The sequence below is a fragment of the Ictalurus furcatus genome, chromosome 8 (genome assembly GCF_023375685.1).
Source record: "Ictalurus furcatus strain D&B chromosome 8, Billie_1.0, whole genome shotgun sequence".
Classification (NCBI taxonomy): Eukaryota; Metazoa; Chordata; class Actinopteri; order Siluriformes; family Ictaluridae; genus Ictalurus; species Ictalurus furcatus.
The window spans coordinates 16,032,618-16,057,801 of NC_071262.1; the positions used below are offsets into that span (position 1 = coordinate 16,032,618).

Here is a 25,184-nt window from a genome sequence, read left to right on the forward strand (position 1 = left end):
AAAAAAAATTAGTAGATATGTTCCCCAGTGTCCTGTAGGCTTAACATCCTCTTTTACATTCACTGTAATTACCCCCCACCCCCAAATATTCCCATGAATTCTGTCTTCATTTAGTCACCTTCCTGTATTTCTCTCTCTTTTCCTCTCTGTCCATTCCTCTCTGTCGTTCATTTCCTTGTGTGCTCCTCTCTAGAGCTGTAATATTACTCATCCGGCTTCTCCTCCATGACTAGTTAAGTCCATGACTGTGACAAGCTTTCCAGCCATCCTTCCTCCCTCACTACTTCCCTCTCATCTTTTTAGCTCCCCCCCACCCCCCTCTGCTGTATGAGGGGTTGGATTCTCCTGCAGTGCTGAAGCGTTCCGCATCGTTCTTTCCCTCTCTCCCTCTCTCTCTTCTCTCTCTCTCTTTCTCTCTCTCTCTCTCTCTCACACACACACACACACTGTCTTCTCTGCCACGCTCCATAATCCCACCTCAGCATGACAAACCACAGCAGCAGAGACAGCAGGAGAGGAGAGATGCAAGGGAAAGAGAAAAGGAAGGAGCGAGGGAAGAAAGATAATCCGTTGCAGGGAGAGAAGAGAAAACGAACACACATTCGTTTATCGTTGTGTGGGAGATGTGGAAGTATGCGTCACTCTGTTGAAGTGCAACTGCCAAGCAGTGCAGTCACAGTTTGAGAGAGAAAGAGGAGAGAGAAAAGACCAGACAAAGGAGGTGCTCTAACCAAGCACTGACATTAAAGACTTGCATTTTAATCCCAGCCTTGTTTCTCAAGAACTATTAACCTAATCTAATGTGACCTGGATGTGTCCTTTTGTTATTCCTCATTGGGTGAATGACAGCTACCAGACAGAGTGTAAGCCTCATCACTTACCTTCTCAGACAAGGTGAAAAGTTTTCGTGATGTTGAAAAATGAAGCTGGCATAACATCTATATTGGCATTGGAAGAGCTTCTGTGTTTTATATCTAGATTCTGTCGCAACATTGACATTGTTTCTCCTTTAAAATGGTTTTGGATGCGGTCAAATTTTGAGTGGTGACAATCAGCTGCACTAACAAATGCAGCCCCTTCTTTCAATGTTAATTTCAAAGCTCCTTGTCCAGATTGGTTAGATGTTGGGGGTTCAAATGTTTTGTTTTTCTCTCGTTGCAAAAACATTCTTGACATTTGCCAGAATATAAGGAGAACATTAAAAAAGTGTTCTGACTTTACTTAACTCAACTTAAATAGGAAATGGCAAATATTTTATTTGACTTCTGAGCATTGTGTGTTGCAGAGGAGGCATTGTTTGGTTGATTGATGTGGTTGATAAAGCTTATCAATAGATTATTCAGTCATTTTTCACACTGCTCACAGCAAAAGTGTGAAGGGCCAAGAAAAGGTGGCGTAGACATGCCCACACATATTAAGCCTGCATAGGTTGCCACATTTATGATGGAATTCCATCCTGCAATTGAAATAAAAAGAAAATTGTTGGGATATACAGTACATGGTATCGACTGGACTCCTATTGCTCCTTCTATGATAGACTCCATAACAGAACAGCACTGATTATAACAGAACTGAGGCACTGTAACATTGATATTGCTGCCCTGAGTGAGACTAGACGCTTGGATGAAGGATTACTAAATGAGGAAGGAATGAGCTACACCTTGTTGTGGAAAGATTATGCCTTTTTTCACCATCAGTGTAGCATGGAAGTGGTAGTCAATAGCATGGTTCTTCCAAGACTGACAGAGCCATCTGTTGGAATAAGTGAAAGGCTAATATCTTTCCATATCACCCTTGCCAATGAGCACTCTGCTACTCTTCTCTGTGCCTCTGCACTAAAAATGGCATCTGAAAACCAAGCTAAAAATCATTTCTATCAACTGTTGGTTGGGGCTGCTTGCTGGAGTCCCGAGAGTAATAAAATCCTCTTGCCTGGTGACATCAGTCCTGGGTTGTGCTAGAAAAACAAAACATGGAATAGGGTACTTGGTGCAGATGGTGTTGGCCATTTTGTCTTATTACAAATGGAATAAGACAAAATAAAGAACAAATACATGAACGCATCCCCTATGTAAACACGTGCAGGAAGAGTCTGAACTACATTTGGCTAAGGACGTTGCATCTAGTGGAGATAAAAAAGAATGTGCTTTTATTTAAAACTTTTATGACATGATAAAGATCCTATTTCACCATAAAAACTATTCTATCACTCCCTTGCATGTGGTCTTACACTTCTGAAAGACCAAAGGATCTTGTTAAGGTGGACTGAGAAGGTCATGCATCATGCAGACCCCATCATTCCAGACAAACTGTTGGAGTATTTTTTTAACAACCACAACCAAGTACCAACCTTTGTTGAGGTTTTAGCAGCTCACAAACCAGTAGCACAATTGACATTTTCAGAGCATGGAAATTTGGAAAAGTGCTGAGACCAACACCAAGATCTGTTTATAGCCTTTGTCGACCACTCCAAGGCCTTTTACACTGAGGAAATGCCTCTCAAGTATGCTTTCCCGAGCAAATTTGTCACTATCTTTCACCAGTTCTACGTAGAAAGTTGACTCATGTTATCTTGGAAGGTAAAGAACAGAAGTGATGTGTCAGTGGAGTTACAAAACCCAAATCACCCTGCCTGCCTTCAGGTACTCAAAGCTGTTCCTTCATTCCAGTATCTGGGCAATGACAGCTCTGAGAACTGCAGCAAGGACCTTGAAATCTGACACAGAAAAGCATCAGCCAATTTTTGGAAGAACCTTTTGCACACCAAGAATCCTGTCTATCAGGCTGTCTGTGTCCCCACTCTATTCTATAGTGTGGGTCACCTACAGAGGGCAATTTTTAGAGAGCTTCCATATAAGCACATTATGGAAGTATCTTGGTGTACACAACAGTGAAATAAAATTAAAGGCTTTACTAAGGTTGTGCAAGATTAAGCCTGAGAACCTGGCGAATACTGCTTATCATGATGTCTGGGCCTAGATGGGACACGCAAGCTAGAACAGGAGTGGTCAGCCAGAACAAAAATAAAAACATAATTGATGCAAAACTTACATATGCTTCATTTGCAATAACACGTGTGGTTCCAGAATTGATATAATCAGTCATTAAAGAACTCACTGTTAAGGACAACAGAAGTCATCATCACACATGATGGGCTACCTCAAGCAAGTAAGCATGTGCATTTCTGTCTGAAAGGCCAGCCAGGTTGAGTGGATTGAGCTTCACTGCGATGTTATTGTAGTTACTGGTGAGCTGACTCGAGCTGTACATGCTACGAGACATGCGTGCCAAGCTTTGCATTAGTTCTGATTGGCAGCCCAAGGACAGAATCTGCTTATTTTGCATGTTTATTCTCTAATTGTCATTGTAATGTTAGCCCCTGGTATGTATAATTATATACTGTACATGTGTGTGTATGTACTCTCAAGAGTGTGTGTAGGTGTGGGTGAAGGGTGGTGGATGTCTCAAAGAGGTGGTGCATGACGTTCTATACCTTCAAACTCTTTTTCTCTCTCCCCATCCCCCCTCTTTAGTGAGAGTGATACAACTGTCAGAAAATGCTGATTTGAGCGAAAGCCCTCATGCACAACTGCAGTGTGCTGCAGGTTCACAGCAATACACACTCCTTTCAAGGGCACACACACTTCAGTGAAGTACACATACCCATATACACACCAACACACATACCCATTGTGATGAGAATGTCTGTCCATGAAATATAGTTTGATTATTAACCTTTCAAAGAAGGTTGCAAGTGAAGCCATTTTGGGAGTCTATAACCCTTAACTATCCAAAGCATTTTCAAGGGACTTGAATTGTATTAAGAACAGAAATACATAGCATTTTATAGAAACATAAGCTACACAGGGAACTAATACAAAAGAAGATAGAAAATAAAGTTTAATTAAACAATAATAAAAAATAAAGAAAAGTAATATTAGCAATGTTTGGAATTCAAGTGAAAAGGAATTTCTAAAACTTTTTTTTAATGGTGGGGACGAGAACACATTTTTCCCTCTTGTTTAGCTCTTACAGTAGTTAATTATTTTGGGTCTGCTCATTAAGGGGATGTGAAGCCCATTCAGCTCATTACGCTGGGTAAAATTACTGGGTAGAGCAGCAGGAGATGATCAGGAGCTTGATGTGTGTGAGCTTGAGGTGTGTGTGTGTGTGTGAGTGGGTGTGGGTGTGGATGTGGGTGTGTGGGTGTTGGGGGGGATTGTTTACTTGAAAACAAAAAGTACCAAAGAGCCTAGCTCTTCCTGGTTGATCCCCAGGATGTCCAAAGCCAACTGTGATATATAATCTCCCCAGTCCCATGGGATGTGCCTGATCCAGCTCTACTGGGAGCTGTCCAAGGGGCATTCTTGTAAGGTGCCCAAACCACCTCACATGACTCCTCCAAGGCTCTCTCTGAATTTCCAAGCTCTTCATCCTATGATGGAGAGTGAGCCCAGCAATCCTGTTTTGAAAACCTTATTTTCACCAACTGTACTTGCAACCTCATTCTTTCTGTCACTACCCTCAGCTCATGACCATAGGTAAGGATAGGGATATAGATTGACTGGTAAACAGAAAGCTCCTGCTTCACCGCCACAGACTGGTACATCGACTGTAACAGTGCTAATGCAATCCATTTGTTAATCTCCCACTCTTTTTCCTTCACCCATAAATAAGATCCCAAGGTACTTAAACTTCATCTCCAGGGGAAAGGTCTGGCCTCTCACCTGAAGGGAAACTCCCACTCTTTTCCTGGAATGAACCACGGCCTTTGTCTTGGAGGTTCTGATTTTCATCCCAGATGCTCATTCTCAGCAGCAAATTGCTGATGGATGTGTCAGATGTCTACTGTTGTGAATGGTGCCAAGAGAACAACAACATCTGCAAATAACAAATGTTACATCCCTGTAACTTTCCCTAAGAGGTTTAATTATAATTCTCCTATAATTGGAACACACCTTCTGTCCATCCCCTTTTTTAAAAAAATAGGGATCACCATCTCAAATTGCCAGTAGAAAGGCAGTACCCCAGATCTCCATACAGTATTGAAGAGGTGTGTTAACCACACAACCCCAAGCATGTACAGTGCTTTCAACCTCTCATCCACGCCTGCAGCCTTCTCAATGTAAAGGATTGTAACTACCTTAGTAACCTCAGCCTCAGATATGGACTCTAAAACACCAGAGATTCCTGGTACTGATTCCTTAGGGAAGGGTTTATCCACTGGTTTGTCAAAGTGCTTCTACAATATCTCAACAGTATCTTCAGTAGAGGTCACTACTCCCAACACTTGTTCAGCAGAGCTTGTGCATGTTCTCATCACCCCCTCCTGAGGTGGGGGACAGGTTTCCAGAACATCATTGTAGCCACCAAGATATCTGTTTCCATGGGCTCTGCAAATTCTTCCCATGCCGAAGCCTTCTGTAAACTGCTTCTGCAATTGCTTTTACTGCCCTTCTGACTGTCCTCTACCTCTCAATTCAATCAGGAGAGCATTACATGGACCTTTGTTAGTGACCAGCTACATCAGTAAGTGCATTGATGACATCAATGTCTCCAAGACAATCACTACACGCTACAACCAGAAGATGTGGATGACTGCGGAGGTGCATGCACTGCTGAGGACCCGAGACTCCGCCTTCAGGGCAGGTGACAAGGCAGTCCTAAGAACAGCGAGGGCCAAACTGTCCTGAGCCATCAGAGAAGCAAATGGATAGTGCTGACACACATTTGGCATGGCATTCAGGCCATTAGCTACTACAGGACATCACCCACCTGTGACAGTGATACCTCCCTTCCAGATGCGCTGAATCACGTCTATACTCGGTTTGAGGTGCAGAATGATCTGGCGGCAAGGAAGACCACCCTTCCTTCCAGTGACCAGGTGCTATGTCTAACCATGGCTGATGTGAGGAAAACTCTATGCAGAGTCAACTCACAGAAGGCTGCTGGACCAGAAAACATTCCTGGCAGAGTGCGCAGAGAATGTGGAGATCAGCTGGCAGATGTTCTCATTTGTTCTTTTGTTGTTCTTCAACTTCTCCCTGAGCAGCATCCTGTTCCAACATGCTTCAAGGACACCACCATTGTCCCTGTGCCGAAGAAGTCTTCAGTGTCCTGCTTCAATGACTGTTGCACTCACATCCATCATCATGAAGTGCTTCAAGAGGCTAGTCATGAGGCACATCAAGATCCTTCTTGCCCCGCTCACTGGACCCACTGCAGTTCATGTATCGCCCCAACCGCTCAAGGTATGATGCCATCACCACCACCCTACATCTGGCCCTCACCCACCTGGACAAAAAGGACACCTATGTTAGAATGTTGTTCAACACAAATCATTCCTCAGCACCTGAGTGGAAATCTGAACCTACTGGGCCTGAACACCTCCATCTGCAACTGGATCCTGGACTTCCTGACTGGGAGACCTCAGTCAGTCTGGATTGGGAACAGCATCTCCAACACCACCACGCTGAGCACGGGAGCCCCTCAGGGCTGTGTGTTCAGTCCACTGCTGTTCACTCTGCTGACTCATGGCTGTGCAGCAATGCACAGCTCCAATCACTTCATCAAGTTTGCTGATGACATGACTGTGGTGAGTCTCATTAGCAAGAACGATGAGTCAGCATACAAAGAGGAGGTACAACGGCTAACGGACTGGTGCAGAGCCAACAACCTGTCTCTGAATGTGGACAAAACAAAAGAAATGGTTGTTGACTTCAGGTGAGAACGGAGCGACCACTCTCCACTGAGCATCGACGATTCCTCTGTAGAAATCGTCAAGAGCACCAGATTCCTTGGTGTTCACCTGATGGAAAACCTCACTTGGTCCCTCAATACCAGCTCCATAGCCCAGAAAGATCAGCAGCATCTCTACTTTCTGAGAAGGCTGAAAAACCTTATCTCCCACCCCTCATCCTCTCAACATTCTACATAGGAACTATTGAGAGCATCCTGAGCATCTGCATCACTGTCTGGTTCGGAAATTGCACCTTATCAGATTGCAAGACCCTGCAGCAGAGATCATTGGGGTCTCTCTTCTCTCCAACATATACCTTTACACCACACACTGCATCTGCAAAGCCACCTGCATTGTGGATGACCCCACACACCCCTCACACAAAATCTTCACCCTCCTGCCATCTGGAAAAAAGTACCGAAGCATTCGGGCCCTCACTGCCAGACTGTGTAACAGCTTCTTCCCCCAAGCCATCAGACTCCTCAATACTCAGAGACTGGACTGACTGACACACACACACACACACACACACACACACACACACACATACACACTCTGAACTGAACACCATCCCACTCCCATTGCAATATTTGCACATTCCTGCATTGACTCCTTGATTGATTTTGCTACTTGTCACTTGTCACTATTATACACTTTTCTTTGCTGCTACTGCAATAACTGCTGTGTCCATATTTGGTATAAGCTAATCTGTTGAATACTAAGTCATAGCACGTTACGTTTACATTTATACCATAATCACTCCACTATACAGAATATTTCAAGGTATATAGTGTGCATAGAGATGTATTTTTGTCATAAAACGATAGCCAATGATAGATGTTTAATATTTTATAGATCCTACTCTATTTTCTGTCTCATACGTTACAAAGTCCATCAACGTTCCTTTTTTTGTAAGCCACATTTGAAATGCAGCTGCAGTTGAACTGACATGCACATAAGACAGTCCCAGCGAGTCTGCTACTGAATACATTCTTTCAAGCAATGTCTCATAGCTGCTTCACACACTGACATCCACCGGAAAAACCTGACACAAACAAGGGGCTCATTGACAGACTATTCACTGTTTAATTGGTTGTGCTGTATTGATATCACTTCATATTTAGAAGGATTTGTTAAAATATAAAATGATACCAAATTACAAAGAGGTGCCAGTGTGTTAGTGAGAGCGAATGAGGGATGTGGATGAGTTGTTGACAAAGAGAAAAGCTGTGATATCTTGCTTGGGTCCCAGTGCATCAGCTCTTACAGTTTTGCAGTAAAGAAAAGCCTGAGGCAGGAACATCTGTGTGCTAAGCTATTCCTTTCAGAGAAAATAAACGTTATGATAGGAATGTTAAGGAACAAGGTTCTTTCAATGCATCACTGTAGTCATCAATGGAAAATATACCTCAAAATGTATTTTGATATGTAATTCAAAATAATCCTGATGTAACCCTTCCAACCACTAAATGCTGAAACTGAGATATGTGTCATAATAAACTACATATACAGTGCCCTCCAGTAATATTGGCAACCGTGGTAAATATGAGCAAAGAAAGGTGTGAAAATTTGTCTTTATTGTTCAACCTTTTGATCTTTTGTTAAACAAATTCACAAAAATTCTCTGCTCTCATGGATATCAAACAACTGCAAAGAAAACACAGGTTTATCAAAAACAAATTTTAAAATCTGTTAAAAACCTCCCTTTGCCAAGATAACAGCTCTGAGTCTTCTCCTGTCATACCTGATGAGGTTGGAGAATACATGGCAAGGGATCTGAGACCATTCTTCCATACAGAATCTCTCCAGATCCTTTCAATTTCGAGGTCCATGCTGGTAGATGCTTCTCTTGAGTTCACCCCACAGGTTTTCTACGGGTTTTAAGTCAGGGGACTGGGATGGCCATGGTAGGACCTTGAATTTGTGGTCAGTAAACCATTTTTGTGTTGAATTTGATGTATGTTTTGGATCACTGTCCTGCTGGAAGAGCCAACCACGGACCATTATAATATTTCTGGTAGAGACAGTCAGGTTTTCATTTAATATCTGTTGATATTTGATAGAGTCCATGATGCCATGTATCCTAACAAAATATCCAGGTCCTCTGGCAGAAAAACAACCCCAAAATATTAAAGAGCCACCACCATATTTAACCGTGGGCATGAGGTACTTATCCATATGGCTTCCATATGGCTGTGTATCAAAACCACCTTTGGTGTTTATTTCCAAAAAGCTCTATTTGGTTTCATCTGACGATAGAACCCGATCATATTTGAAGTTCCAGTAGTGTCTGGCAAACTGAAGACGCTTGAGTATGTTTTTGGATGAGAGTAGAGGCTTTTTTCTTGAAACCCTTCCAAACAACTAATGGTGATTTAGGAGACTTCAGATTGTAGTTTTGGAGACTTTCTGACCCCAAGACGCAACTAACTTCTGCAGTTCTCCAGCTGTAAACCTTGGAGATTTTTTGGCCACTCGAACCGTCCTCTTCACAGTGCGTTGAGACAATATAGACACACGTCCAATTCCAGGTTGATTCATAACATTTCCACTTGACTGGAACTTCTTAATTATTGCCCTGATAGTGGAAATAGGCATTTTCAATGTTTGTGCTATTTTCTTATAGCCACTTCCCATTTTGTGAAGCTCAATAACCTTTTGCCACACATCACAGCTATATTATTCCTTGGTCTAACCCATTGTTATGAATGACTAAGGGAATTTGGCCTATGTGTTACCTCATATTTATACCCCTGTGAAACAGGGTTGAAGTCATGGTTGAACAAATTCAACTTCCTAGTCACCCAGGTGTACTACAAAATGGTAAAATATCATTGGGAATATACTTCAAATATATTTTTCTCATATGAATTCATAGGGGTGCCAATAATTGTTACACACTTATATTTAAGAAAGTTTTTTTTTTTAATATAAACCTGTGTTGTATTTGCTATTGTTTGATATCCATGAGAGCAGAGTATTTTTGTGAATTTTTAAACAAAAGATCAAAAGGTTAAACAAAAAAGACTTTGCTCATATTTACCAAGAGTGCGAATTTTATTGGAGGGCATTGTATTTTATTTTGACACATGTATATATACAGTATCTCACAAAAGTGAGTACACCCGTCACATTTTTGTAAATATTTGATTATATCTTTTCATGTGATAACACTGAAGAAATGACACTTTGCTACAATGTAAAGTAGTGAGTGTACAGCTTGTATAACAGTGTAAATTTGCTGTCCCCTCAAAATAACTCAACACACAGCCATTAATGTCTAAACCGCTGGCAACAAAAGTGAGTACACCCCTAAGTGAAAATGTCCAAATTGGGCCCAATTAGTCATTTTCCTGCCCCGGTGTCATGTGACTTGTTAGTGTTACAAGGTCTCAGGTGTGAATGGGGAGCAGGTGTGTTAAATTTGGTGTCATCGCTCTCACATTCCCTCATACTGGTCACTGGAAGTTCAACATGGCACCTCATTGCAAAGAACTCTCTGAGGATCTGAAAAAAAGAATTGTTGCTCTACATAATGATGGTCTAGGCTATAAGAAGATTGGCAAGACCCTGACACTGAGCTGCAGCACAGTGGCCAAGACCATACAGTGGTTTAACAGGACAGGTTCCATTCAGAACAGGTCTCGCCATGGTCGACCAAAGAAGTTGAGTGCACGTGCTCAGCGTCATATCCAGAGGTTGTCTTTGGGAAATAGACGTATGAGTGCTGCCAGCATTGCTGCAGAGGTTGAAGGGGTGGGAGGTCAGCCTGTCAGTGCTCAGACCATACGCCGCACACTGCATCAAATTGGTCTACATGGCTGTCATCCCAGAAGGAAGCCTGTTCTAAAGATGATACACAAGAAAGCCTGCAAACAGTTTGCTGAAGACAAGCAGACTAAGGACATGGATTATTGGAACCATGTCCTGTGGTCTGATGAGACCAAGATAAACTTATTTGGTTCAGATGGTGTCAAGCGTGTGTGGCGGCAACCAGGTGAGGAGTACAAAGACAAGTGTGTTTTGCCTACAGTCAAGCATGGTGGTAGGAGTGTCATGGTCTGGGGCTGCATGCGTGCTGCCGGCACTGGGGAGCTACAGTTCCTTGAGGGAACCATGAATGGCAACATGTACTGTGACATACTGAAGCAGAGACTGGCCACAGGGCAGTATTCCAGCATGATAACGACCCCAAACACACCTCCAAGACGACCACTGCCTTGCTAAAGAAGCTGAGGGTGAAGGTGATGGACTGGCCAAGCATGTCTCCAGACCTAAACCCTATTGAGCATCTGTGGGGCATCCTCAAACGGAAGATGGAGGAACACAAGGTCTCTAACATCCACCAGCTCTGTGATGTCGTCATGGAGGAGTGGAAGAGGACTCCAGTGGCAACCTGTGAAGATCTGGTGAACTCCATGCCCAAGAGGGTTAAGGCAGTGCTGATAAAACGAGGGTGGCCACACAAAATATTGACACTTTGGGCCCAATTTGTACATTTTCACTTTTGTGTACTCACGTTTGTTGCCAGCGGTTTAGACATTAATGGCTGTGTGTTGAGTTATTTTGAGGGGACAGCAAATTTACACTGTTATACAAGCTGTACACTCACTACTTTACATTGTAGCAAAGTGTCATTTCTTCAGTGTTGTCACATGAAAAGATATAATCAAATATTTATAATAATGTGAGGGGTGTACTTTTTTGTGAGATACTGTGTATATATATATATATATATATATATATATATATATACATATATACATATATATATATATACATATATATATATATATATATATATATATATATATATATATATATATATACACACACACACATACACATACACACACATGTGTGTGTGTGTGTGTGTGTGTGTGTGTAAAACTGTATTTTATAAGAGGGACATGAGCGCTTTAGTTTCAGCTAGATAATGGTAATGTTAGTCAGTGACTCAATTGTATGACATCTAAAAAGTAACTGTTTCCTAAAGTATGCTGTAACTATACTTACAAATGTTAAGCTGCTGCTATATTTTTAACCTGTGTGTTGGTGAACATGGTGTTGTTAGAACATACATATTTCAAATTCACGTGTCAGAAGATCCTTCATTATGTCTAGTGTATCAGTGGTAAGGCAGTACAGTTTGTCTACAAATCTAGGCCTTTCTAAATGGACAAGCGTTGTATGTGTGTATTTGCACTATACATATATGTTTGACTTTAACTAAATAGTATGATCTTTTCTGAATACTGTGGTTTTATCACTTTTTTATATTCTTTTAGAATTACTGCTCTTGTTTTTTTATCAGAGTTATGCTTCCAGATGGATTACTCCATCAAACACATTAATCTCTTATATTCTCTTGTATTTTCTCCCTTTCTCACTCTCTTTCTCTCTCTCTTTCTCCTCTCCCTTCTTATCTCTCAATTGATTTACTATGTACTATTTCATCATGTTTCATGTGTCTGTCCTTCAACATGCTTCCAACACACATCTCTTTCTACTATCAATCTGCCTGTCTCACTTCATCCTTCGCTACCATCTGTTTCCCTGCGCCACCCAAATCTACACCCTATCTGTCTGTCTGTTTGTCTGTCTGTTTGTCTGTCTCTCTCTCTGTGTTTCTCTGTTTCTTTCTCTCTCTCTCTCTCTCTCTCTCTCTCTCTCTCTCTCTCTCTCCCCATAGCATTAGCTCCAAAGTTGAAGCCCATGCGTTCTCAATGGGTGTGGGAAGGTGAGCGTGTGACCCTAAAGTGCGAGGTGCAGGGCAACCTGAGCCCATCCTTTCGCTGGCTAAAAGATGGGAGTGAACTCCGCAAGAGCAAAGATGTCAAAATCAAAACCAACAAGTAAGAGACATGCAACACCAGATACGCACACACACACAGACTCACTTGCACACTTAGGCATTGATGCACACACAGATCAAAATGCACTTAGTTACACACATACAGATATGGAGCTATTCTTAGTATCAGGTGCATTAAAAATACATTTTTTATCAACTCCTTCACTGGATTGCCCCAGTTTGTAAATATAGATATTCAGGGGAGTGCAGCACAGGTCTGTTGTTATGGGACAGTTTTCTGCTCAGCCTGCAAAAAAAAAAAAAAAAAAAGTAGAAATGTACTGAGATGCTCCTGTAGTGGAGGTAGATTCCTGACATAGCTGTCCTTTAAAAATGTTCTAAATATATTTCAGATTTGCAGAGTATTATATGGGCCAGTGGCTCCTAGTCTATGCCCAAGCATCCCCTTGAACTGTGCCATTTGGTATTTTCCGTACGAGAAGGAGCCAATGAACACTGGAGGATACTTCAGGACTCATGTCCTAGTTCTTACTCAGCACTGGCCATAGCAGTGACTCTGGATTTCATCGAATTTTATACCTGTATATTTATATACAAAATTATACCTGTAATGTGAAGGTTAATTAGAAATTAAACCGAAATTAAGCCAGGACGTATTTTTGAAAAATCCATTTTCTTCTACATTTAATGAAAAATATTCATTTGTTATTTTGTTTCTGACTGAACATAAAAATTAAATGTGAACTGAAGTTCTCGCTCCATGGAAAGGTAGTCTATCATTCCTGTAATTTCATGATTTACTAAAACTTTGTAAACTATGGAAGGCCTAAACGACCATGCATTATTCTTTTTTCTTTCTTGTTTTTTCATGATCTTGACTTAATTTTCACATAATCTTGACATGTTGTTTTCTCATGATCGTGACTTAATTTTCTCATGATCTCAACATAACAAAAGTTGTTTTCTCGTGATCTTGACAAAAAGACGATTTCTTATGACGTCATTTTAGCAAGAAAATCTCATGCCTTGTGAATGGGACTGGTGTTTTTTGCCATTTTTTGTCTTTGCCATCTCCATCATGAATGTAATAATTTCCCACTGTAGAGATAGACTTTATCTTCACATTAAGAGACAGGGGGTGTCCCCTTTTCAAATGTCAAACACTAATGTGGAAGTTGTTAATCACTGAGAGACAACAATTTTGTTATGTCGAGATCTCGAGAAAATTAAGTCAAGATTACGAGAAAACTAGAAAGAAAAATAATAATAATGCATGGCTACTTAGGGCTTACATAAAAAAGTGCAACACCTGCAATAAATCATGAAAGCTGATTAGCACCAGCTTGCATAAATGGCAATTGCATGTGGAAATTAATTAATCAAATGGTTGGATTACATTTGTGTAAATCAACTTCCCCCATTTGAAGACAAACTAAAACCATTAATTTTATTACAGTTTTTCCTAATTATGTTGGTGGTGCATTGGGTAGCGTTGCTGTCCCACAACTCCTCGGTTTGATCCTGAGCTTGGGTTACCATCAGTGGGGTGTTTTGCATGTTCTCCCCTGTTTCCTCCGGGTTCACCAGTTTCCTCCCAATCTTCAAAAAACAAATATCTCAAAATAATGAAAGTTAGATATTAATTTGCCATGTGCACACACATGCCAAATGCATTTAAGAGTCTGTGAAGGTTTCCTTACATCAATGTCCTTATTATTATTATTATTTTCATTTTTCAACATTTTTAACAGTCTCATCTCCTTTAATAAGTGTTATACACATACACAATTACACATACAGTACATGTGGTAACTTACAGTTTCACTCTTCCAGGAGTCACAGAGTCGTGGAAAATGCCACGGTTATTGAGAATAAACAGCAAAGGCTACTAAGTTACTAACTGAGCTCAGAATTATTTTATGATATTTTATGATATGTACTTTTATGTTCATAAATCCGGGGGTGTGAATCTATAAATTCTTTCCCTTTTCTCACCTGGACTTCAGGATTATACAGGAATCAGAGAAGATTGCCTGATTACTGCTCCCATTTGTAATATACTGTATGAGGATGCATGTGTATTGGGATGTGTGTGTGTGTGTGTGTGTGTGTGTGTACTTACTGAAGCAGCATTTCTGACATGCACATACACGCTGATGAAGTGAGAATGAAATGGGATCATTGTATACATAGTGCAAGAGATTTATTTTTAGTGGTCCAATTTTCAAAGTAGTCATGGCAGCGATTTGTATAGTCACAGCAAAGTGAAGTGTTGTAAAACAGTTACTTCAAAAGGCCCTTCATAACAGTCATTAGTGTTACTATTTGATGGACACTTATGTCCTGAGATTTTTGACTATAATTCAGAATGGAAGCACAAACACCAAACTGAACTTCAGTGTAGGTCAAATTCAGTTTTATTCAGTCAAAGTTGTACTGTGGTATAAATGTCATATAAAGTCACGTTTATGAAGCTGAATATTTGCAGTTATACATGTTTATGGACCTACCATTTGTAATTTGGATTAATCAGACATAACCATCCTGGCTCATACTAAGTGAAATGTAACCGGAAAATGTCTTGGGAAGTCTTTGCTGTTTGCTTTTCACACCTAAAAGGGAGAAAACTTCAGAGCATAGTTGTATAGGGAATAGGACATTGGCATGATCACTTGAGAATAGTCAGAGCTCCCAACATATTTTCATACTCTCAGCCATTTAATTAACAGTGGCCTATTAAAAAATAACAAAACAACAAAGGTTTTGTATATCACTAAAATTAGCTGTGTTTGCTTGCTAGCCAGATTAGCATGCAGGCTCAGTGACTAAAAATTTATGGGCATTTTAGGAGTGTGTGGATTGAACTGTGAGGCATCAACAATCCCCACTGAGCTACAGGACCCTCCATAAAACATTTTTTTAAAAATGACTTGCTTTTCTTCCAGACCTATGACTTGTAGTGTATTTATAAAAGTGGTGAAATCTGGAGAAATATGGTAGGATGTTGGGTTGAGGGAAGGGGTGCATCATGAGATAATTAGGTCACCTAAAAACATTCACTGGCATGCTTTGTTCTCTTTCCTCACTTGTGCTCCTCTTACACAGGAAAAACTCAAAGGTCCAGATTAGCCGAGCGAGACTGGAGGATTCTGGGAACTACACCTGCGTGGCCGAAAACCCGGTGGGCAAGGATAACTCCACCAGCTACATCAACGTCCAAAGCAGTAAGAGCAGAACCCTTCTCCCTACTTGACTAATTCAAGTGTTATTTGGGGTTGTGGACTGTTTTTGTAGCACCAATCCAGTGCTGATAGATTAGTGCTAGCTTTGTGGGTTATTGTCCATCAGCAATGAAGCCCTGAGGCTTTGTGAAACGTCTGCCTGTGACTTGCTGGTTAGAACATATGCTTCTCAAGTCATAGATCGGTAGAGATTGAAGGATGCCAGGTATAGCACAAGGACTCTTCCTTCTGCTGCAGAGAAATAGCCTGAGAACAGAACTGTGGGAAATGTAGGCTGACAAGACAAAAAATGTGGACGTGACATTGTGTCGGGTGCTCTGTAAGCTGAGCAGGCACTGAAGATGAATGTCAAAATAAAGGAGGAAGAAGAGAGAGATGGGAAATGGGTTGCTGTCTAGCGGATTTGTCACACAATATTCTGCCTTTCATTTCTGCCTTTCTGACAGATTTTTTGTTTGGCTGGTGAGCATTGGCAATGTTTTGCCAGTCACTCAGCTTAGAGCTGAAGCAGTATGGTAGAGCCAATATCCAATTATGTCAAAGTGCCGCAAAAACAAACTTGGATGTTGCATGGAATGAATCAGTTGCGTTTCAGATTTGAGGCGACACCCTGCTCGGGGCCAGACTGTATCAACATATGCAATGTCTGAAATCACTCCCTCACTCACTCGCTCCTTCATTATTTACTACTGTATACTGCCTGTTCTGTATAGAGAACTGTATATGGCAGCCCTAAAGGAGAATTCAGGAGAGAGAAGGACGAACCCTCATAACACTGTATCATGAATTTTTGTCGCGTTACTTATCTGAAATGAACCAAACTGAAACCACTGAATCTAAAGAAGCATTGCAATTAATTTTCTGTATACACCAATAACAAGTATCTGTTAGTTTAAGTGGTCATTAAAAATATTTCTTACATTTATATACGAATTTGGATGTGCTTGTGTAAATGTATTTCTGACTAAAAGAAATTGCACTGCTGTTATACTTAACGAAGTAGTGTGCATCGATTGTATACTTGATTTACGGTGCACAATGATTAACTACACTACACTACAAAGTGTTGTAAAAAAAAATAGTGCATTATATTGTAATAAATTCAGACAAGACAACAGTCTGTTAGACACAAAAATTAACTAAAGTGGTTAAGTATGCTATCACTAACAAATTACATTTAGCCAGATTGCAGGTTAAAAAGCTTTCATCACCCTACCTGGCTAGGCTACATATTTTCCCCAACCCTTTTTTGGCTGCTCCTGTTCAGGGTCGCCACAGCGGATCACCCATCCGCATATTTTATTCTGGCACAAGTTTTATGCCAGATGCCCTTCCTGATGCAACCCTCCCCATTTTCTGAGCTTGGAACCTAGTACTGGCTTATGCAACCGTCCAGCGGCCGGGGCTGACTGAGAATCAAACCCAGGCCACAGTGGTGAGAGCACCACATGCTAGCCACTAGTCCACTAAGGAATCCGCTAGGCTACATGTTTCCATTTGCTAATTTAGCTGATGCATGTACAGGATACAACCCAAATGTGGCAGATTAGTAGTGCTAGAATTTAAACTCACAAGCTTTGGATAAGTAGCCCAAAGCTTTAGCCACTGAGCCATCATTTCTCTGTTATCATACTCTATCACAGTATACAGCTTATGGTTCTTAAGTAGTCTTTTCACCAATGGTTAAATTGTAAAACTATTTCAAAGTGGTTTCAAACCATAGAAGATCCAATTGTCCTACACTGGAAAAGTCCAAATATCTATCTGTGGTGGAAAATTCCACATTAACTCAGTGGTAACTACAGAAATCTTTCACTTTTACTTTATTTTAAATGTTTAATGAAATTCCACAAATGTTGGTGTAACTATGTAGTACTTGCTTGTTGCACCATACATTCAATGGCATCACCAATGACAAGTGGTTTTTCTACATAAAATTTTCGACAGAAACTACATCTAATGTGACTTAATGTTATAATTAAATAAAAGAAAAGAAAAGATCTATAAATAATAGACATAATGATGTTAACCCAAAGAGATGAAAAAAGGAAATGACACTTTTACAAGAGGGATATTTTTGTAACAATTTGATTCTGTTTGTCATTCACAGATATTTGTTAAGAAGAAATAGTTTCTGCCAGCAGTGGCTCCTGAACAAAGATGTTGGTGGAGCAGGCCAACATTATTAACGCCATAGCCTCAAATAAAATTAAGTAGAGATGCTATCACACTTGATGCTGTAGACCAGTAGTTCTTAAACTTTTTCAGCGTGAAGTCCCCCTTGTGTAGGGTGCATCCCTTTGTGGCCCCCTAGAGTCGTAAAAATTTTTGCAGTTTCATTTTTTTTATGTTTGGCTCTTCTGTATTAACTTTTTCAACTAAGAGATTACGTCCTCTATCTAAAAACTGTTTGGTGTGTGTTTTAATGTGCTGTCTATAATTTATTTAACTTATTAATATTTCTTATTTAAATAATTCAAAGGTTGACAATCCCGACTTACAAAATTAAGTTAAAATAAATGTAAAAAAAAAAATAATGTTCTAGAATTTCTATGTGGGAACTGGCAAACCTGTCATTAACTGTCCTGTCTGCTCCTTCACTGAGGCTATGCCTGAATTAATCCAGATAGATCTGAATACTGCATTTTCATTTTTAAACACTTTCCATCTACACTGTCGTTTTCAAACTTTTTTCCAAAATTGCTCGTCCACACTGAAACAACTGAAAATGCTTACATCCCTATACATCGCATGCACAAAAAAAACATAAGATGCTTTGGCCTACGTAATTTCCGTCAGGTGTTTATTTAAAAATACAACCTGAAGGTTGTACAAAGTGACATTAATCTTTAACAAAGCTATCAACCTGGATAGCAGGCACAACAACTGCAGTACAATGTCACCATCCGTGGGTTGAGCCAAAAGCAGATGCAGATGCGGATGCAGATAAAGACATTTATTTAAAGAAACGTACTAAGAAACAAATACACTATGACAACCTTGAAACACACTGTGGCAAGAAACAAACATCAAGACATGAACAACGGGAGTCTAAGACAACGAAAGACAAACAAACCGTGCAGACACGGACTATATATACACAGGAGTGCTCATTAACCAAAACGTGAATCAGGTGCAGGTGGTCATGTGACAACTAGTGCAGTGCAGTGGCTGATGGGAAATGGAGTCCAGAGTTTCTTGATACGTGACAGAACCCTCCCCCAAGGGCGCTACTCCTGGAGCGCCCAAAATTATACGTCCTCCCTCTGGTGGTCCTGGTCCCCTGGGATAAATGTCCCCAGCAAAACCAGGAGGCCGGGCAGCTTCCACAATGGCATAGGGAGGCTGAGATATTTCCTCAGCTGAACATGAAAGCGGGGCGATGTCCTCGGCAGAGCATGAAAGCGGGGCAACGTCCTCCACGGGACAGGAGAGGGGAGCGATGTTCTCCATGAGACTCAAGGGGGGAGCGATGTTCTCCGCGAGGCCAGGGAGAGGAGCGAGGTTCTCCGCGAGGCCAGGGAGAGGAGCGACGTCTTTAGCAGAACATGGAGGCAGAGCGACGACCTCAACGGAGCAGGAAGGCAGAGCGACGACCTCGGCCGAGCAGGAAGGCAGAGCGACGTCCTCGGCGGAGCATGAAGGCAGAGCGATGACCTCAGCCGAGCAGGAAGGCAGAGCGACGTCCTCGGCGGAGCATGAAGGCAGAGCGATGTCCTCGGCGGAGCAGGAAGGCAGAGCGACGACCTCAGCCGAGCAGGAAGGCAGAGCGACGTCCCCAGCCGAGCAGGAAGGCAGGGCGACGACCTCGGCCGAGCAGGAAGGCAGAGCGACGACCTCGGCCAAGCAGGAAGGCAGAGCGACGTCCTCGGCGGAGCATGAAGGCAGATCGACGTCCTCGGCGGAGCATGAAGGCAGAGCGACGTCCTCGGCGGAGCAGGAAGGCAGAGCGACGACCTCAGCCGAGCAGGAAGGCAGAGCGACGTCCCCAGCCGAGCAGGAAGGCAGGGCGACGACCTCGGCCGAGCAGGAAGGCAGAGCGACGTCCTCGGCGGAGCATGAAGGCAGAGCGACGTCCTCGGCGGAGCAGGAAGGCAGAGCGACGACCTCAGCCGAGCAGGAAGGCAGAGCGACGTCCCCAGCCGAGCAGGAAGTCAGGGCGAAGTCCCCCGTGCGGCCAGGGAGAGGAGCGTGGGTCTCCGTGCGGCCAGGGAGAGGAGCGTGGGTCTCCTCGAAGCAAAAGGGGGGAACACTAGTTGCCAAGGAGCAGGGGGACTGAGCGACGTCCACAGCTGAACGGGGAGGCTGAGCGACGACCTCAGCTGAACAGGCGGGCTGAGCGACGACCTCAGCTGAACGGGGAGGCTGAGCGACGTCCGCAGCTGAACGGGGAGGCTGAGCGACGTCCGCAGCTGAACGGGGAGGCTGAGCGACGTCCGCAGCTGAACGGGGAGGCTGAGCGACGTCCGCAGCTGAACGGGGAGGCTGAGCGACGTCCGCAGCTGAACAGGGCAGCGGGACAGCCTCCTCGGCTGTGCAGGGCAGCGGGACAGCCTCCTCAGCCTGTCCCTCTGAGGTCGCCATGTTGACCTCAGGTGAGAGCTCCACAGCTGAGACCTCCCCGTAGGCTTCAGGCTGGAGCCCTGCTGTCCTCATTGCCCCCCCCAAAAAAATTTCTGGGCCAGCCTTCACCTCTGGACTGCGCAGCAAGGTGTGCCTCCCCTGCAGTGGAAAGCCCCAGATGCTCAGGTTACTCTGCTGGCTGTGTTGCAAGGCGGACTGTGGCGTGAGCGGAGCTTGGCGATGCGTGTCGGCGGACTGTGGCGTGAGCGGAGCTTGGCGGTGCGTGTCGGCGGACTGTGGTGTGAGCGGAGCTTGGCTGTGCGTGTCCGCGGACTGTGGCGTGAGCAGAGCTTGGCTGGGCGTGAGCAGCATTTGGTCATTTGGGTCAGTAGGCCTGAACGTGAACTCAGGGACGCGAGACTTGATTTGGACCTCAGGGACGCGAGGCTTGGCTGGGACCTTAGGGACTTGAGACTTGACTGGGACTCGGACATCAAAGCCTGGTGCTAGTGCCTCCCCGCTGACCCTTTGCTGGAGCTCGGCAGGTGAGCCCACCTCGTGGGGCTCAGGTTCAAGCTCTGAGGTCACCCTGTCGGTCCCGGGCTGGGTCTCTGTACTGAACACAAACTCCCCCTTGTACCTGGACTCCTCCTCCTGTTGGCGTGGCATGGCGTAGTCCTGCATGAACATAGGCAGTAAGTTGAAGCCCAGGTAATTCCTGGCGTCCTGCTGCTTTCGTAGCGCAGCTTGGTAATTGTCCGACTGTTGGCGCAACGTGGCAAAGTACTCCACTAACATCGGTGGCATCCTGATGCCCCAGTTATCCATCTTGGCGATCTGCTGCTTCTGATTGTTGGTCTTTCGTTCTGTCACCATCCGTGGGTTGAGCCAGAAGCAGATGCAGATGCGGATGAGGATAAAGACATTTATTTAAAGAAACGTACTAAGAAACAAATACACTATGACAACCTTGAAACACACTGTGGCAAGAAACAAACATCAAGACATGAACAACGGGAGTCTAAGGCAACGAAAGACGAACAAACCGTGCAGACACGGACTATATATACACAGGAGTGCTCATTAACCAAAACGTGAATCAGGTGCAGGTGGTCATGTGACAACTAGTGCAGTGCAGTGGCTGATGGGAAATGGAGTCCAGAGTTTCTTGATACGTGACATACAACATCGTCCACCATCTTGTTTGTTTTGAGTTGAATGTTTTGTCACATGGCTAAAAATAGCATTTTTGTAAAGCTCCGTTTTCACTGGACAAAAATGCCATCTCAGCGTGGACAGAAGGCCAACGTTCATAGAGTGAGCATGGGGCAGAGAAAATCCTGCCCCTATGGATCTCTATTAGCACTTGTTGCAGTTCCACTTTTCAACCACTAGGAAAATACATAATGATGTGTAACCTTATTTAAGCTAAGTGGTACAGCACTCTTACGGAACATCTAAAAAAAAAGTTTGTATTTGTCAAATAGCATTTCTTTTAAAGGTGCACTATTTGTCCTACTATGTGTACTGTTTATCCATATTTTATAAACAAAAATAAAACTGCATGCATTTTGCGGAAGAACACTGTGCTTGGTTGTGCTTCGGCTCTGCATGTCTGTGTGGATGAATATGGTTCGTGGCACCGAACCAGTGTGAGGGAAAATGGATATACACCGTTTTGTTTTTTGTTTATTTTTTACACCAGTAAAAACTGAAACATTAACATCCTCTCATGCTGAGCAGGAAAACAAGGTGTGTAAATGTCTGAGTTCAAGTTTATGTAAACACGATGTGAGCTGAGCATAAGGAAAGATAATGTACTTTGCACATACAATGATACCAAAATATACCAAACCAACATACAATGGTAAAGTTTTATATTTTGTCGGTCTGCTTGTCCTACAAAAAGTCACAACACCTGAGGCAAGTTTTATAATAAATCCAACTTTTTCTAATCATGTCATGCATTCACAGCTAAGTTACCTAATCTTCCACAGAAACTTAGGCTACTAGCTGAGCTGGAAACAATGCATGGAGATGAATCTGTGCTCCGGATGACTAACAGTCCGTGGCCACAGCTGTGTTTTACTTGGAGTAGAAGTGACTTGTTCTTTCTCATAACTAAAAAAAATAGAGATTACCCTACTGCTCATATAACATTCGCTACTAGGCTCAAGAAATAAAACCAGTTTAGATGGAAAGGGTCACAACCTGACTAATTAGACAGATGAAAACGTTGTTAATTTAGCTATCCATTAGGTTTGTAATTTGCATGGTCCTTGAAAATAAAATCCAGCACTGCACAATAACAACCCATACAGAAATGACCCTTTATAATACATAATGCTTTACAACAAACTCTGTTAGAGAGCTACATGGCTATTGATCGTTTCAATAAAATATCTTACCTGTTGAGTAAGAAAAAAGCTATCTCTGGTTCTCTGCAGATTCCCCGGAGGTTTTCCGTTTTGCATGGTCCAGGGTCTCGCTCGTTGTGACAACTAACTTACGCTACTCCCACACCTTACACGTGTCAAAGTAGCTACTTTTCTCTATTTATGTGTATGATGAGACACGCACGGGCGAATGATGTGTATACGCAATTTCCCGCGAAATCCGTCCCGACAAGTCTAAAATATAGAGACTTATAATAGGCTTACCTTAGTGAATCAGAGTAAGACGAAAACATGGTTTGGAAGATAGATTTATTTATAGATTGATGCACTTACTGGTTATTTAAATTTTGTTTATTTTGAACAAAATAAAGTTACATAGTATACCTTTAAATTGTTGGTTACTCAGAAGAGGTAATTAGTATTTCAGAGGAATTTTAAATGTATGTGAATTGTGAATGAAGACTTTGCGAAAATGTATATTTCTTGAAAGAGTTTAAATAAATGGTGAGGCTCTGTGCTACTGTACCTACAGTACAGTAGCTCTACAGTACAATACTCTACATACACTGTAGAGTATTTTCCAATCCCCTTCCGGTACCGAAACTACAGGTCTATTTCAAACCCTTGTAGATATTTTGGGCTGTAAAAAAAACGTTTGTAATTGTTTATTTGGTGAAGTTTTCTGTGAGAAGCATTTATTTTGCATTTCTGTAAGGAGTCTCTAGTGTCAGCTCTTTATAACAGTCCAATAGAGAGAAAGCAGTAACTTTCAGAGGGCTTTGCCAGGGGTGGCACCACTAATCCATTACAGAGGTGGGGTAAGATTTTTATCTGAGAGAAGCGGTACATCTATCATTTGTATGATAAAAAAAAACCCATAAAGACTAACTATGTATTTTGCGTTTAGCGCTACTTGGAGCCAGAGTTTGATTAAAATACAATAACAGGGCACAACACACCTTGTAATATATGACAGAGTAGTTTGTTTCGACCATACATGCTTCATTGTGCATTTTACTCCTCAGGCAGCTAATAATAGCAAAAATTAGTTCAGAAAGTTAGATAGCCCAGATAGCTAAACATTTTTCCAGCAAGCCTTACTTCATTTGAGGAATGATCCTGTAATTGCTTCAGAATACACAATATGTGTATATGTCAGTCCCTCCAGGTTTTTGTGATTTTGCGATCACAGAAATGAATGCAGAATCAAGGAAACTCTGCCATATTCGCAGGAGCTTGCAATTTTCAAAATGACAAAATTCAAAATCCGCAGATTTGGACCAAGACGCATTATGTGATGTCATTACAATGCGCCATGTGACATCATCACAATGCACCATGTGATGTCATCACAACGTGCATTCAGCCAAAGCCCCCTTTGATTCACGTCGATCATGAACACAACTAAAACACCTCATTTACCAACAAACATCACTCCGAAAGGCTGTGCAAAACAATTTTGTGCAATTGCAATTTTTCAAATTTAAGTAGTTTTCCGTGAAACAAAGCACACAAAAAAAAAAGCCACAGCAAAATCAAGCATTTTTGGCCACAACAATCACAAAAAAACTTCCTCACCTCACAAACCCCTTATGGACTGATATGTGACGTAAAAAGAAAAGTTAGCGATACTGATTCAGCACATAATTATTAAGCAATTAACCCTTTATCGCTTTAGGATAAATGTCCCACCCCCCAGCTGAACTGGATTGGTTTTTCAACCGACTCAGACCTGTCTGTTATTGTCTGAAGTGTTGGGTCACCGCCGCAGTAGTTTGAAAAGTGCCAGGTCAAATGCTAGCTCGCCCCCGTTGCTCTGGCAGCCCTGGGCTTTGCGGTTTCTTGGTAACAACACACATAAAAAAAAAAAAATTTCTCATTAACTTCAAGAAAGAGAAAAAGTAGAGGTTGGTGAGGGGAAAACTTTTTATAACAGTTGTACTGTAAGTGATTTTGTGGACATTCCACAACATAAAATGTAACTATAAACAGATCAAATGTATGATGTTTTGGTTTTTCAGAATAAGGAATTGTTAGCGTTGGTAAATTGCTGTGGCATGAGGGCTGGGGAGGATTTCTCTCTAACCTCTGGTCCTTACATAAATCTATACCTATAGAATAGATCCTCCTATTCTCTCTCCCTCTCTCTCACCTCCTTGTCTATGTTTTATTTTTATGTCCCTGAATACTTTCTTCTCCTTTTTCTCCCTTTATTCTCCCTGCTTTTTAACACCATATCTCTAACTAATATATGTTTTTAATGATGCCGTTTTTTATGATTAGATCATAGTATAGTCTGTACAGTAGTTTTTTCTGGGGGGGTTTTTGTGTGTGTGTTTGTGTTTTCTCCTCTAATGTTTTTTTCATTATTGCTTTTGGTTGCATTTTTTCCCCTCACAGTACACATGCTTTAATTTAGTTAATGTACA

General features: G+C 42.1%; 1 protein-coding gene across 1 annotated transcript in view; it reads left to right on the forward strand.

The window, feature by feature from the left end:
* Positions 1 to 25,184, forward strand: part of nrg2b (neuregulin 2b) — a 79,405-nt gene that overhangs the window by 23,220 nt on the left and 31,001 nt on the right. The window contains exons 2-3 of the mRNA XM_053631066.1: positions 12,432 to 12,594; positions 15,660 to 15,778. Of these exons, the coding sequence (XP_053487041.1) occupies positions 12,432 to 12,594; positions 15,660 to 15,778 (282 nt within the window). The remainder of the gene's footprint in view (positions 1 to 12,431; positions 12,595 to 15,659; positions 15,779 to 25,184) is intronic.